General features: G+C 48.0%; 1 protein-coding gene across 5 annotated transcripts; it reads left to right on the forward strand.

Annotated features, from left to right (window-relative positions):
- The first annotated feature begins 6,483 nt into the window (after nucleotides 1-6,483).
- On the forward strand, nucleotides 6,484-11,694 carry ITPRIPL1 (ITPRIP like 1). Of its 5 annotated transcripts, none has more exons than XM_025868142.2 (3): nucleotides 6,485-7,415; nucleotides 7,580-7,683; nucleotides 8,222-11,694. In XM_025868142.2, exon 3 carries the CDS (start codon nucleotides 8,518-8,520, stop codon nucleotides 10,159-10,161), a length of 1,644 nt encoding a protein of 547 aa, XP_025723927.1. In that variant the 5' UTR covers nucleotides 6,485-7,415; nucleotides 7,580-7,683; nucleotides 8,222-8,517; the 3' UTR covers nucleotides 10,162-11,694. The 5 variants fall into 5 exon arrangements, with proteins under 5 accessions (XP_073753445.1, XP_025723927.1, XP_025723926.1 ...); XM_025868141.2 differs by having other exon boundaries at nucleotides 8,504-11,694; XM_073897345.1 differs by having other exon boundaries at nucleotides 6,843-6,861; nucleotides 8,504-11,694.
- Nucleotides 11,695-12,130: the final 436 nt, after the last annotated feature.

The following is a 12,130-nucleotide window of genomic DNA, read 5'->3' on the forward strand; positions in this document are numbered from 1 at the left end:
ACAATTCAGCCTCTGATACTCCCATGCAGTGTCTACCTTTTAATGCATCTATCTGTATGTCTGTCTGTATGGAGTTAAATAGTGTCCCCACCCCCCCCAAAAGATTCATGTCCACCCAGAACCTAGGAATGAGACCTTTTTTGAAAAAAAGGTGTTTGGGGGCACCTGGGTGGCTCAGTTAAGCATCTGCCTTCAGCTCAGGTCATGATCCCAGGGTCCTGGGATCCACAGGTGTTGGGCTCCCTGCTCAGCGGGGAGCCTGCTTCTCCATCTCCCTCTGCCTACTTGTGCTTTCTCTCTGTCAAATAAATAAAATCTTGAAAGAGAGAGAGAGAGAAGAAAGAAAGAAAGAAAGAAAGAAAGAAAGAAAGAAAGAAAGAAAGAAAGAAAGAAAGAAAGAAAAGGAAGAAAATAGGGTCTTTGCAGATGTAATTAAGATAAGGATCAAAATGAGACCATGTGCATCAGGTTGGTCCCTCAATCCAACCACAGCCTCCTTGTAGGAGGTAGAGAAGGGCACACGGAGAAGGTGATGCAGAGATGGAATTACAGGTTGGAATGCTACAGATACAAGCCAAAGAACACCGAGGCAAGGAAGGCTTCTTCTCTAGACCCTTCAGAGAAAGCATAGCCCTGCCAGTACCTTCATTTTGGACTTCTGTTCTCCAGATCTGTTGTATTAAGCCACCAAAATTATATGGCAGGCCCGGCAAACTAATATACCGTCTCTTCATCGATGGCATCCACCTGCCCCTCACCCATCTGCATGTGGCAAGGAGTGAAGTGCTGGCCCAGAGCCTCTTTCACAGGCTCTCCACTTTCCCGAGAGTCTCCAGCTCTGGCAACCGTGCGCCGGCGTCCTTGAGACGCCCAAACTCGCGGGTGGTAACCGATGTGTCGCGGGGAACTGGTGCAGCGGCTGAGGGCCTGGACTGGGAGGAAAAGCTCCGGGCAGGGTGGCGGCACGGCGTGTCCGTGCGGGGCTGAGGGGCGAAGGGAGACTGCCGGGCGGTGCCGGCCTGGGGAGGGCGCTCGTAGGGCGCGGGGAACTCACCCGGAGGAGAAAGCCCCTTGCCCCGGTCTCCGGGGCGGCTAAGAACGCGACCGCCGAGGCGCAAAGCCGGTCCTGGGTTACACACGCCAGCGTGGTCGCACCTCCTTTTTTTTAAAAAACGCAATGTCAGCTCTCTTCAACCAAGACGCACTAGAGCTTTGAGCACACACAGCCCATTCATTCACGAGCTGGGCACTGTCTGAATGGTATTTTTAATAATGTGAAAATACTACCAGATCATTATTAACTAGTTCGAAAAAGGCACAGAGAGAGGTAAAAGTCACCTGTAATCAATCTCTCCATCCTCAGAGGATCACTGTAAACATTTGAAACTTTTTTCTTAGGCATATAATACACGCGTGCAAGGGGATTCAACCCTAGCATAGTCTCCTAATCTGCTTTTTTTTTTTTCACTTATGCTATGGTCCATTTCCCACTTTAATGTAGACTTACATATTCTATTTTTTATGCGTACAGTACATTTCTATATTTTTATAGGTTTATTGTGTAATGACCAAAACATGAGTAAGATTTGTGTAGTGATTTGATTAATTTTGGTAAAAAAAAAAAAGAATTGAAAACACATGAGTGCAGCCCAGGACTCGTTTACAAAAACTTCATATCATTCAAAAAATATTTTCACAGATCCATGGCTCCCCTTCTCCCAGTGATTATAATGATTTTTTTCTGCGTCATCTGCCATTCATGCTGGCAGTGGGCATTCTCTCTGTGGCCTCCTCACACTTTCAACCATCACCTGAGACGGGTCTAGTAATGGCTTTCTTACTTTCTAACATCAGTGAGGGGTCATAGGCTCACCTGACTTTTTGGATGTCCTGACCTGTTGTGCTGTCACCGTCCAAGTTCTGACTCTTTTCAGAGGAGAAGAGCGCAGTGGTCTGAAGAGCGGGGATTCAAATGTGTTTGTACGGAGCTGAGGCAGTTCATCTCTGAGCATGAGCTCATGGACTGTGCTCATTGGAGACGAGTTTGGGGACCTTTGGCACGGGTGCACAGTGACGTGTGCCTCTCTCTGCCCCTGCAGCCCTCTTTCTCCTTCCTGCTCTGTGCCCTAGGGCCAGACACTGACCCAGAAGGACTGAATCAAGGGGCTCCCTTGTTCTCTGGCTTCCAGTTGGTTTTGGCCAATGGGAGGCTTCAGCAGGAAATGAGTTTCTAGAGAACTCAGCTCTCTTCCCATGGTGTCCCACAGGGTTGACTTCATCCTCTCAACTGAAGACCACATTTTCTTATCAGACATCCTCTCTACATAGCTATTCTCTTCAAGTTTTGGTAACAAATCACTCCCTTCTCCTCACCCTTACCCAGAGGAAGGCTCCCTGTTGGCCTAGGTCCAGGAATAGTAACTGTCCCTTGCAGCTTTCCCCAAACCCTGAACTCTTTTGTTCCTTGATTAAACTCTCCCGAATTACCCAACATGCGTATGCCATCACATCCTCCTGGGGATCCTAACTGATACCACAGGATTAAGGGTGATTTTTAAAAAACTGATTTTTTAAACTTTTCTGTATTTTCCAAACTTCTCACAATGATCATTTTTATTTTGTGTTTTTGAGGGGTTTTTTTTTTTAGATTTTATTTATTTAGGGGCACCTGGGTGGCTCGGTTGTTGGACATCTGCCTTCAGCTCAGGTCATGATCCCAGGGTCCTGGGATCGAGCCGAGCATTGGGCTCCCTGCTCAGCAGGGAGTCTGCTTCTCCCTCTCCCCCCCACCCACCCGCTTGTGTTCCCTCTCTCGCTGTGTCTCTGTCAAATAAATAAGAAAAAATCTTAAAAAAAGATTTTATTTATTTATTTGACAGAGAGAGAGAGAGAGCGAGAACAGGAGCACAAGCAGGGGGAGTGGGAGAGGGAGAAGCAGGCTCCCCACCACGCAGGGAGCCCGATGTGGGGCTCGATCCAAACACCCCAGGATCATGACCTGAGCCAAAGGCAGAGGCTTAACCACTTAGCCACCCAGGTGTTCCGAGGGTTTTGTTTTGTTTTGTTTTTAAGATTTTATTTATTTATTTGAGACAGAGAGAGCACAAGCAGGGGGAGTGGCAGAGGGAGAGGGAGAAGCAGGCTCCCCACTGAGCAGGACCCTGGGATCATGACCTGAGCCAAAGGCAGACACTTAACCAACTGAGCCACCCAGGCGCCCTGTGTTTACGAGTTTTTTAAATGTTATCAAGAAACATTATACAAATCTGTCAGTGGAGGGTCAACTTGAGCAACTAGTGCTCCAAGGGGCACATTTTTGGAAATACTGGCACATATCATGTCAGAAGGTACTCCCAAAATCTGTAATATTTATCTCTGTGTAGTGGAATATGAGGGTAGCTTCTTTTCCTATTCCTCCTAGATAATATGCATTTTTACAATGAGCATGTGTCATTTTTACAAAAAGATAAAACTTTAAAAATGAATTTCTGGGGAAATGTGCACATTTTGCTGCTTAGAAACAAAGGACCGTTAACTCTTTCTGTAATTGGCCAGAGAGTAAATGTTTTAGTGTTTGCCAGCCAAGAGGCAGAATTGAGAATTATGTAGGCATTTACATAATGAGAGAAAATAAATTTCCACAAAATTTTATTGACAAAATTCACAGTGTAGTAATAATAACCGAGTGCTTTTTTTTTTTTTTTTTTGGTAATATGGGGCTGCTAATGAAAAGAACGGAATTCTTTTATTTTTGGGAAATAACGTCACTTAATTAGGGCCAAGGATAATGTTTCCTATCATCCAAATTGATTGCAAATGTTCAACTGTTAATGCTGATCTGTAATGAGTTATTACATATTGCCCCTTTGAAAATGTTTTTCAATAGTTACTAACAAATATTGATGTATTAATCCACAAGCATATGATTTTAATTGAGCATGTTCATTCTCATGTAATTACATTCTTCTCTTATTTGCCTTTTTAGTATGTCATTACACTGCAGATTTATCACTTCTAATTGAAGATTATGTGGAAGATTCTCAGTTGCACAGTTAAATGGATTTTGAAATATGGAGGTGTTCTTTCCACTTGCACTGATGTCTGACAAACTCTGCTGGAATTGGAATTGTATGTAGTTTGAGCTCAGAAAATATATCTGCTACAAATTTATGTAGCAATGGACATCTTGCTTCTTGTTTTATTTTTGACAGCACAGGAAGTGTAAAAAGCAGCTTGATATTACTTGTGATTCAAAGTTTGTTAAAATGATTTCATCAGAGAATAAATTTCACATATAAACACCATTTTGTCTTATAATTTTACATTCATTAAGAAACAGTATCAAGGGGCACCTGGGTGGCTCAGTCAGTTAAGCGTCTGACTCTTGGTCTCAGCTCAGGTGTTGATCTCTGGGTCATAAGTTCAAGCCCCCCATTGGGCTCCATTCTGGGTATGGAGCCTACTTAAAAAAACAAAACAAAACAACACCACCAAAAAAAACCCCAGTTATCAAGTCTGCAACCAAAAGCTAATTTCCAAAGTCATTCAGTGTTTGATAAGAGTAGTTGAGGGCAGTCCTTGTTTAGAAAAATTTTAATCTCAGCCCCAAGCTCAAAAAGATTGCAAACTGATAATGATGGTAGGGCAAGTCAAAATATTCAGTGTCTATTTCTGATGAAAATTCCCAGAACTGACTATTTTTAAGGCTGTGAGAATGAACAAAGTTCATCACCATTGACATTACTGGTTCACGAATACATAACAGATTCAAATATTTTCCACAAAGTATCTGCCTGTGAATAATAAGATGAATAACTATAGGCTTTAAACACCTGAAACTTTCACAAGCTTTGTAAATTTGCCTATCTAAGCCTTTTTCTGCTCCACATATATTTTTATTACCATCGGTGGTAACATGTATTAGCCGATTCCATGTCAGGTTGTACTGAACTAATGTTTTCTCAGCTTCTTTTTAAATATTCTTGCCTCTAGTTGTCCCATGCAGACTATTCATAAAGTCTAATTCTTCAGTAATTGCAAACTCTACATTGGCTTCCTGAATAAACAGCAACAACTGAGCAGTATTAGTAACATTTACTGATTTATCAAACCAAGGAAAATCACTTAGAATCATGTGACTTGTTTTTAGATTGATTACTGATATTTCTCCCAGTGTTTTCAAGTCTTTGAGCAACTGTTCTCACTGAAACACTAATTGTCTTTTTTTTTTCTTTAAGTAATCTCTACCTACATGCAATGTGGGGCTCAAACTCACAATCCTGAGATCAAGAGTCACTTGCTCCTCTGACTGAGCCAGCCAGGTGTCCCAATAAACACTAGTAGTCTTAAACACATTTTAGGTTTTGTGGGCCAAGAGGCAGAATTGTACATAGATTGTGAAGGTACTTGCTTTCTCTGTACTTATTTTTTAGTGATAAAAATAAAATTATTTGGGGGGGGACTACCATGTTTCCTTGCTTGACAAGGGTAAATCCCACCACAGTGGAATTCAGTTGTTAAATGAGTGGCCACTGCTACAGTTTGCTCATGTCATTTTTGTACAATCACCCATCAGCATGAAGGCCAGGGTATCCAAATGACTCGGTTTTCTTTTAATCCCACTAAGTCAACAATCACTTGCCATCACGCCAAAGCAGATAAATCACCAAAAACAGGCCAAGAAATGTTCATTGCCAGAGGGCTTCTTGTTGATTTAAGTGTGATATTTACATGGATTATAGTTCTCTAGCTTGGAGTCTATTTGCTATAGCAACCAACTTCATGAGCACGAGCTAGCAAATGTCTTCTAACACGACAATCACTTTTAATACAAACCCTTATTTAAACACACACCTTTAAACACATGGTTTTATTTTTTTTAAGATTTTATTTATTCATTTGAAACAAAAAGAGAGAGAGAGCATGAACGGGGGAGAGGCAGAGGGAGAGGGAGAAGCAGACTCCCCACTGAGCTGGGAGCCCATCGCAGGCTGATCCCAGGACCTGGAGATCATGACCTAAGCTGAAGGTGGACGCTTAACCAGCTGAGCACACAGGTGCCCCTAAACACATGGCTTTCAACACCATTGTTTGCACACTCTGAAATGTATTTTTTTATCCCAACATTGTCATAAGCTAGGAAATAAAGTGAATTTCATTGTCACCGTGTGATTTTGCTAATGCTTAGTGGTAGTAGCTCCAAAGTTTATAAAAAAAACTTTGGAACTTCAGTCATGGACAGTCAGAAGACAGTCTTTCCCCCTCCACAGTGAAATAAGTCAGCATTTTTGGAAGCACTGTCCACGTTGTTTGGGACCCCTCTACATTGCCACCGGATAAGGAGGGCTGAAACTTGTCTTTCAGGAGAAGGACTTTAGCTAGTAAGTATGAAAAGATTGCACTTCCTTTTCTCCTCTGTTAGCTGACACAGGACAGGAGGGCTGGGGGTTCTTTCTGATGCTCTGAAGATCCTTTCCGGGAAGCCCCTTCTGTGGGGGATATCTTAGTGGATCATAAGGCTTGTCCAGTCTCCACACTTCATAAAGTTTTCCTTTATACGCCCATCTCATCAGCAGAGCTAGCCGGGAGGTTTAGGATTCTTACTCCGTACAGCTAGTGAGTGAGAAGTAAGGCCTCAAGCCAGGTCTTCGCGTGCCGTCTGGCCTTTCACGACAGCCACTTGATATAAGGAGGTGGGGAAAGACACCTGAGTCTGGGCGGGGGCTGGGGATGAGGCCCAATACGGACGCTGTCGACACACACCTCAGCTCCTGTGACATTTTGCGCAGGACCCGCCCGGACCGGGAATGACGCCCCCCTGCCCCCGTCAATTCGTAGTTATGCCATCATCCTCGTCACTGTGTAAGTACGGTGCATTCCCCGCCTCGGTGCACCGAGCTGCGTGAAGCCGGCTGCCAGCACTGCAGTTGCCCTTGGCGCCACCCCCGGGAGGCCGAACAGCTGCGGCATGCGAGCCTCCCTCCGCTGCGAGTCCGGGTCTGCAGCCCCTCCGTTCTGCACACGACCCCGCGGGAGCCTGGGCGGCGCACCGAAGGCGCGTCTACGCGACCCGGGCCACCGGGGCCCCAGGGCGGCGCTCCCGCGGCGCGCTCGGCCGCGGGGTTGGGCTGGGAGGAGCTTGGGCGGGGCGGAGCCTGGACGGCGGGAGCCGCCGTGCGGGGCTGGCGCCCTCGGAGCGGCGCGCGGCGCGGTGGGGGTGTCCCGGGCGGGCCGCGCACGGATCCTGGGACCCTCGGACCCTCCGACGAGATGGTGCGTTCCTCGGGAGTGGGGAGCGGGGCCACTCCCCCAGGCGGCCCCGGCGAGGCACCCGGAGCCCCCACCCCGCCAGCGAAAAGGCGGGGGCAGTCAGGCCGCGCTGTCTCTTTAAGACCGTGTTCCAGCTAACACCGACGGTGAGTAACCTGGCCCCAGGTCCCGGGAGAAACCCCCGAGAGGGAAGGCGGATGAGAGTTCAGATCTCTGGGCGTGGAATTTGGGCAAGTTTTGAATGGCGGGAGCGGGAGGGGGGCACCCTGCTTTGAGCCACAGCCGCTAGGTACCTTGTAAATTTTAACAGGGCTCCTGGAGCAGGCGGTGAGACTAAGCAAGGCCAAATTTTAAAGGGAGGAGAGTCCCCCACCTGGCTTCAGCGTCCACACGGCATAGTCCTTCATAATCTCGGTAAGCCCGGTAACTTGTGGGGTGACTGCGAGAAGCTTCCGGCCTCGTGGTGGGTGGGGAGGCAGAGGATCCGACTACTACGGCCGTCAGGTGGCTTTGGGCCCTTGGTTCTTCGGGAACTCTCCTGGGCTGAGAGGTGGAGGCGTGCCTGCCTATGTGCCTGGCCCGTCGATGGGGCTTCCAGCCTTAGGACCTAAGAGAGCATAGCGGGAAGCAGCGCGAGCAGGCTGGTGGCGCTGTGCCTCCCTGGCACCCACTGGGAGTTGCCCCACTGGCACGAGGGAGGAGAGACTGAGTGGTCTGATGACACAGGGTGAGCGGAATGAGGATTGTGAAGTCACAGGGGAAGTGGGATGCCATAGCTGGGGTTTGGGGCTGGCTGCCTGGCCAGAGGAAAGGTGTCCCCCAGGCAGATCAGTGCTTTCTGCCGCTGGAAGGGAGCCTCTGGGATCAGCAGGGCACACCTGGTGCCCATGGTGGACTGATGAGTCGGGTGAGGCCACCCTACCACAAGGGTCCCCCTCCCCCTCCTACACAGGAATGAAAACAGTGCTATGTCCATACTCTGGAAGCCTAAATACCACCTACACCATGTGGAAGGAAAGCAGAAAGACTGAGTGGCACATCCTGCTGACCCCCTTTCTCCCAAACCACCTCCTGGGCAGACCCTTGCTCTGTACAACCCCAGCTCTGTGAGCTTCCTGTTTCTCCTGAGTAGTTAACTTCCAGGATTTGGGGTTCCAGGGCTCTGGGGGATATGCACTGGAGAAAAAATGAATCCTGAAGATCACCACTGACTCCCACCCTCCTACTTCTCCAGATGCAGAGGCCTCCATGGCTGTGATAAGCCTTGTGTTCCTGGCAGTGATGTATGTTGTTCACCACCCCCTGATGGTCAGTGACCGCATGGACCTGGACACACTAGCCAGAAGTAGGCAGCTGGAGAAGCGGATGAGCGAGGAGATGCGCCAGTTAGAGATAGAGTTTGAAGAGAGAAAGCGAGCAGCTGAGCAGAAGCAGAAGGCAGAGAACTTCTGGAGAGGAGACACATCCAGTGATCAGTTAGTGCTAGGGAAGAAAGACATGGGCTGGCCGTTCCAGGCTGGTGGCCAGGAGGGGCCACTGAGCTGGATGCTGGGAAACCTGTGGAATGCTGGCCTCTTTTGCCTTTTTCTCATCTTTGAGCTCCTGCGACAGAACATGCAGCATGAGCCGGCCTTTGATTCCAGCAGCGATGAGGAGGAGGAGGAAGTCCGTGTTGTGCCTGTCACCTCCTACAACTGGCTTACTGACTTCCCCTCGAGGGAGGCCCTGGAATCCTTTTACAAACACTCTGTCCAGAATGTCACCCGTGATCTGCCCTGCACCTGCGAGTTCGTGGAGAGCTTTGTGGACGACCTCATTGAGGCCTGTCGGGTGCTCAGCCGCCGGGAGGCTCACCCACAGCTGGAGGACTGCCTGGGCATTGGGGCTGCCTTTGAGAAATGGGGAACCCTCCACGAGACCCAGAAATTTGATATTCTGGTGCCCATTGTTCCCCCGCAGGGCACTATGTTTGTGCTGGAGATGAGGGATCCAGCCCTAGGCCGCCGCTGTGGCTGTGTGCTGGTGGAGTCGGAATGCGTGTGCAAGCGTGAGAAGCTTCTGGGGGACGTGCTGTGCCTGGTGCACCACCACAGGGATCACTCGGCCGTCTTGAGCAAGTGTAGCAGCTCCATCAAGGTGGCTCTCTGCACCGGCTCCCACCTGGACGTGTGCAAGACGGTACAGTGGTTTCGGAACATGGTGGGCAATGCCTGGGCCCTTGTGGCCCACAAGTATGACTTTCAGCTCAGCCTCCCACCGTCTACCACCTCCTGCAAGCTCAGGCTGGACTACCGCTCAGGCCGCTTTCTCTCGATCCGCTTGGTCCTGGGGGTGCAACGGGAAGACACCTTGGTCTATCTGGTGAGTCAGGCTCCTGACCAGGAACAGCTCACCAGCGTGGACTGGCCTGAGTCCTTTGCAGCCTGTGAACACTTGTTCCTGAAGCTGGTAGGGCGTTTTGCTCCAGAGAACACCTGTCACCTCAAGTGCCTCCAGATCATCTTAAGTCTCCGGGACCTTCAGAGCTTACCCCAGGGAGCATCCCGTCCTGTCCTCACCTCTTACCACTTCAAAACAGCCCTCATGCACCTGTTGCTGCGGCTGCCTCTAACGGACTGGCAGCACAGCATGCTCTCCCAGCGGCTCCAGGACGTCCTTTGGTTCTTGGGCCGCGGCCTCCAGCAGAGGTCCCTCCACCATTTCCTCATTGGTAACACCTTCCTGCCCCTGACCATCCCGATCCCCAAGACATTTCGGAATGCTGAGCCTGTCAATCTCTTCCAACACCTGGTGCTAAACCCCACGGCGCACTCGCAGGCAGTGGAAGAATTCCACCACCTTCTGACCCAAGTGAAAACGCTACCCTGTGCCCCGTTGGCTGGGGCACATTAATGTAAAGGCCATTAAAAAGGGGGAGAAGGTATTTCTGATTCCTCAGGCTGCCGGACAGTTTACTTTTTCAGACACATCAGTGGTATGTGTGACCCTCACCTTGCCAGTGCGGGGGGGCTGTGATAAGGAGCACCTGAAGTGCTCATCAGGATGGGGTCCAACCTATAGGGCCTAATCTAGGGTGTGCCTTCTGAGGTTTTCTTCTCCTGACTTTTTGCATGACCCAAAGAGGGCCCAGGGAAACGGATGTTAGGGGGCGATCTCACAGCTAGAGTTGAGACCAGATGGGGGCTGTGAGGTATTTGTGTTCTGTATCAACACTGGAAGTGAAAGAGAACCAGAGAATACCTCCATTCCAGCTTATTCCTTTTTGTGAATGACTCTCAGCACATTCCTTGTAAACTGGTTTCCTTGGTGAATTGTTAGCTGAATTCACATCCAAGCTGATAGCACCAAGCATTTTATCCTAAATACTGTGAAGGTAACGTCTCGTACTTTAGGATCTAATTTTTCAGACCTTCTCTGTTTGAAGATATATCCAAGATGTTTATGTTCCATTTTCTCAATTTAGCCCTATTTTCCTATAGTATATGAAATAGAACATAATATAGCTCTTTTTATGCATCTGAAAGAAAACTCCAATACTACCCAAGCAGTTCATTAGCATTGATTCACAAATATGAAGTCAATGGTGATGTTTCATAATCGAGATAATGTATTTACTAAAATTAATGAAATAGTGTCTAACGAGCTTCTTGTGCCTGGAAGCAACGTTGCGGGGGGGTGGTTTCTGAGATGAACAATTACTGTTTCTAAAGGGAGCCACTTGTTTGTCAAATGAAAAGAAGGTTTAGCCACCATGCGTGGCTGTGCTTTTTCTCAGTCTGTTATTGCCTTTGTATTCTTTTCAAAGATGACAAAGGGATTTTTTGAACTATGTTTGTGGTTTTGCAAAGTGGGGCCATCACAATCCAGGCCTGTTGCCAGGGTCAGACAGGAAGAGACTGTGGAGCAGTTCAGCTCTAAAAGAGTTGTGATTCTGGAGATAGGATTGGTGGATTTTTCCCTTCTTTCAAAATCCTGGGCATCCTGATGAGGAGGCTTAAGAAAAGTGACTATAGCTGTGGGTGTGGTTGTTTTGGAAAAACAATGCTGTTCCTGCCCTGCATGCCAGGAAGATCTGGGGACGAGAACCTGGCCCCACATTTAACTCCGTCGCAGGGGGGTTTAGATGGTGGCCTTGTGGGCTTTGGTTGTATCCACACCCTCCCCACAGCAAAAATAAATTACAAATTTATGTCCCAGGAGTTGATGCCAGTCAATATTTGAGACTCCTACTGCACAGTAATGGTTGTGTTCCCATGTTGTCTGCTGATACCTGCCAGGTACTGCTTTCAAGTTAAGATGCAGTGATGGTTGGTTCCATGCCAGTGGGATTTTGATGTTTTATAAACATCTATATTCTTTTTGTTTAGAAAATAATTTGCTGATGTTTTAGTTCCAAATCAATAAAGGACGCTATTTTGTGTGTCAGTTGGAATCGATGTAATAACACCCACAGAAGATCAGCATTCTCACGTGCCTGTCCCCAGATGTTCCTGTTACCCTGATAGCTTCATCCAGTACATCCTGGTATTTCTCAATGCACCTTGAACCAGTCTGCCCGGAGGTTTCCCAGTGGCATGGCCAGGAGCCAGGAAAGAATAATTCAGAATGTCAAGGAACGTCTAAGTTATTCATTCTCATGGTGCCCAAACCAAAATATCAGCCAATTTAAAAGATCTTAGTGGCTACAAAAAAAACCATGCATAACTGTAGAAGGCATAAATCTGTCAAGTAGAAAGGCAGTATCATGTTCTAGCACTCTGAGGTTTCTAGTCTAGTAAGAGGTAAGAAAACAGGAGTGGGCAGAAGACTACAAAGGGAATAGTCAGCGAAGCTTGGGTGCGGCCGAGGGTGTAAGAAAGAG

The sequence above is a fragment of the Callorhinus ursinus genome, unplaced genomic scaffold (genome assembly GCF_003265705.2).
Source record: "Callorhinus ursinus isolate GAN/ISIS: 27379988/994484 unplaced genomic scaffold, GSC_fseal_2.0 scaffold10, whole genome shotgun sequence".
NCBI classification, from domain to species: domain Eukaryota; kingdom Metazoa; phylum Chordata; class Mammalia; order Carnivora; family Otariidae; genus Callorhinus; species Callorhinus ursinus.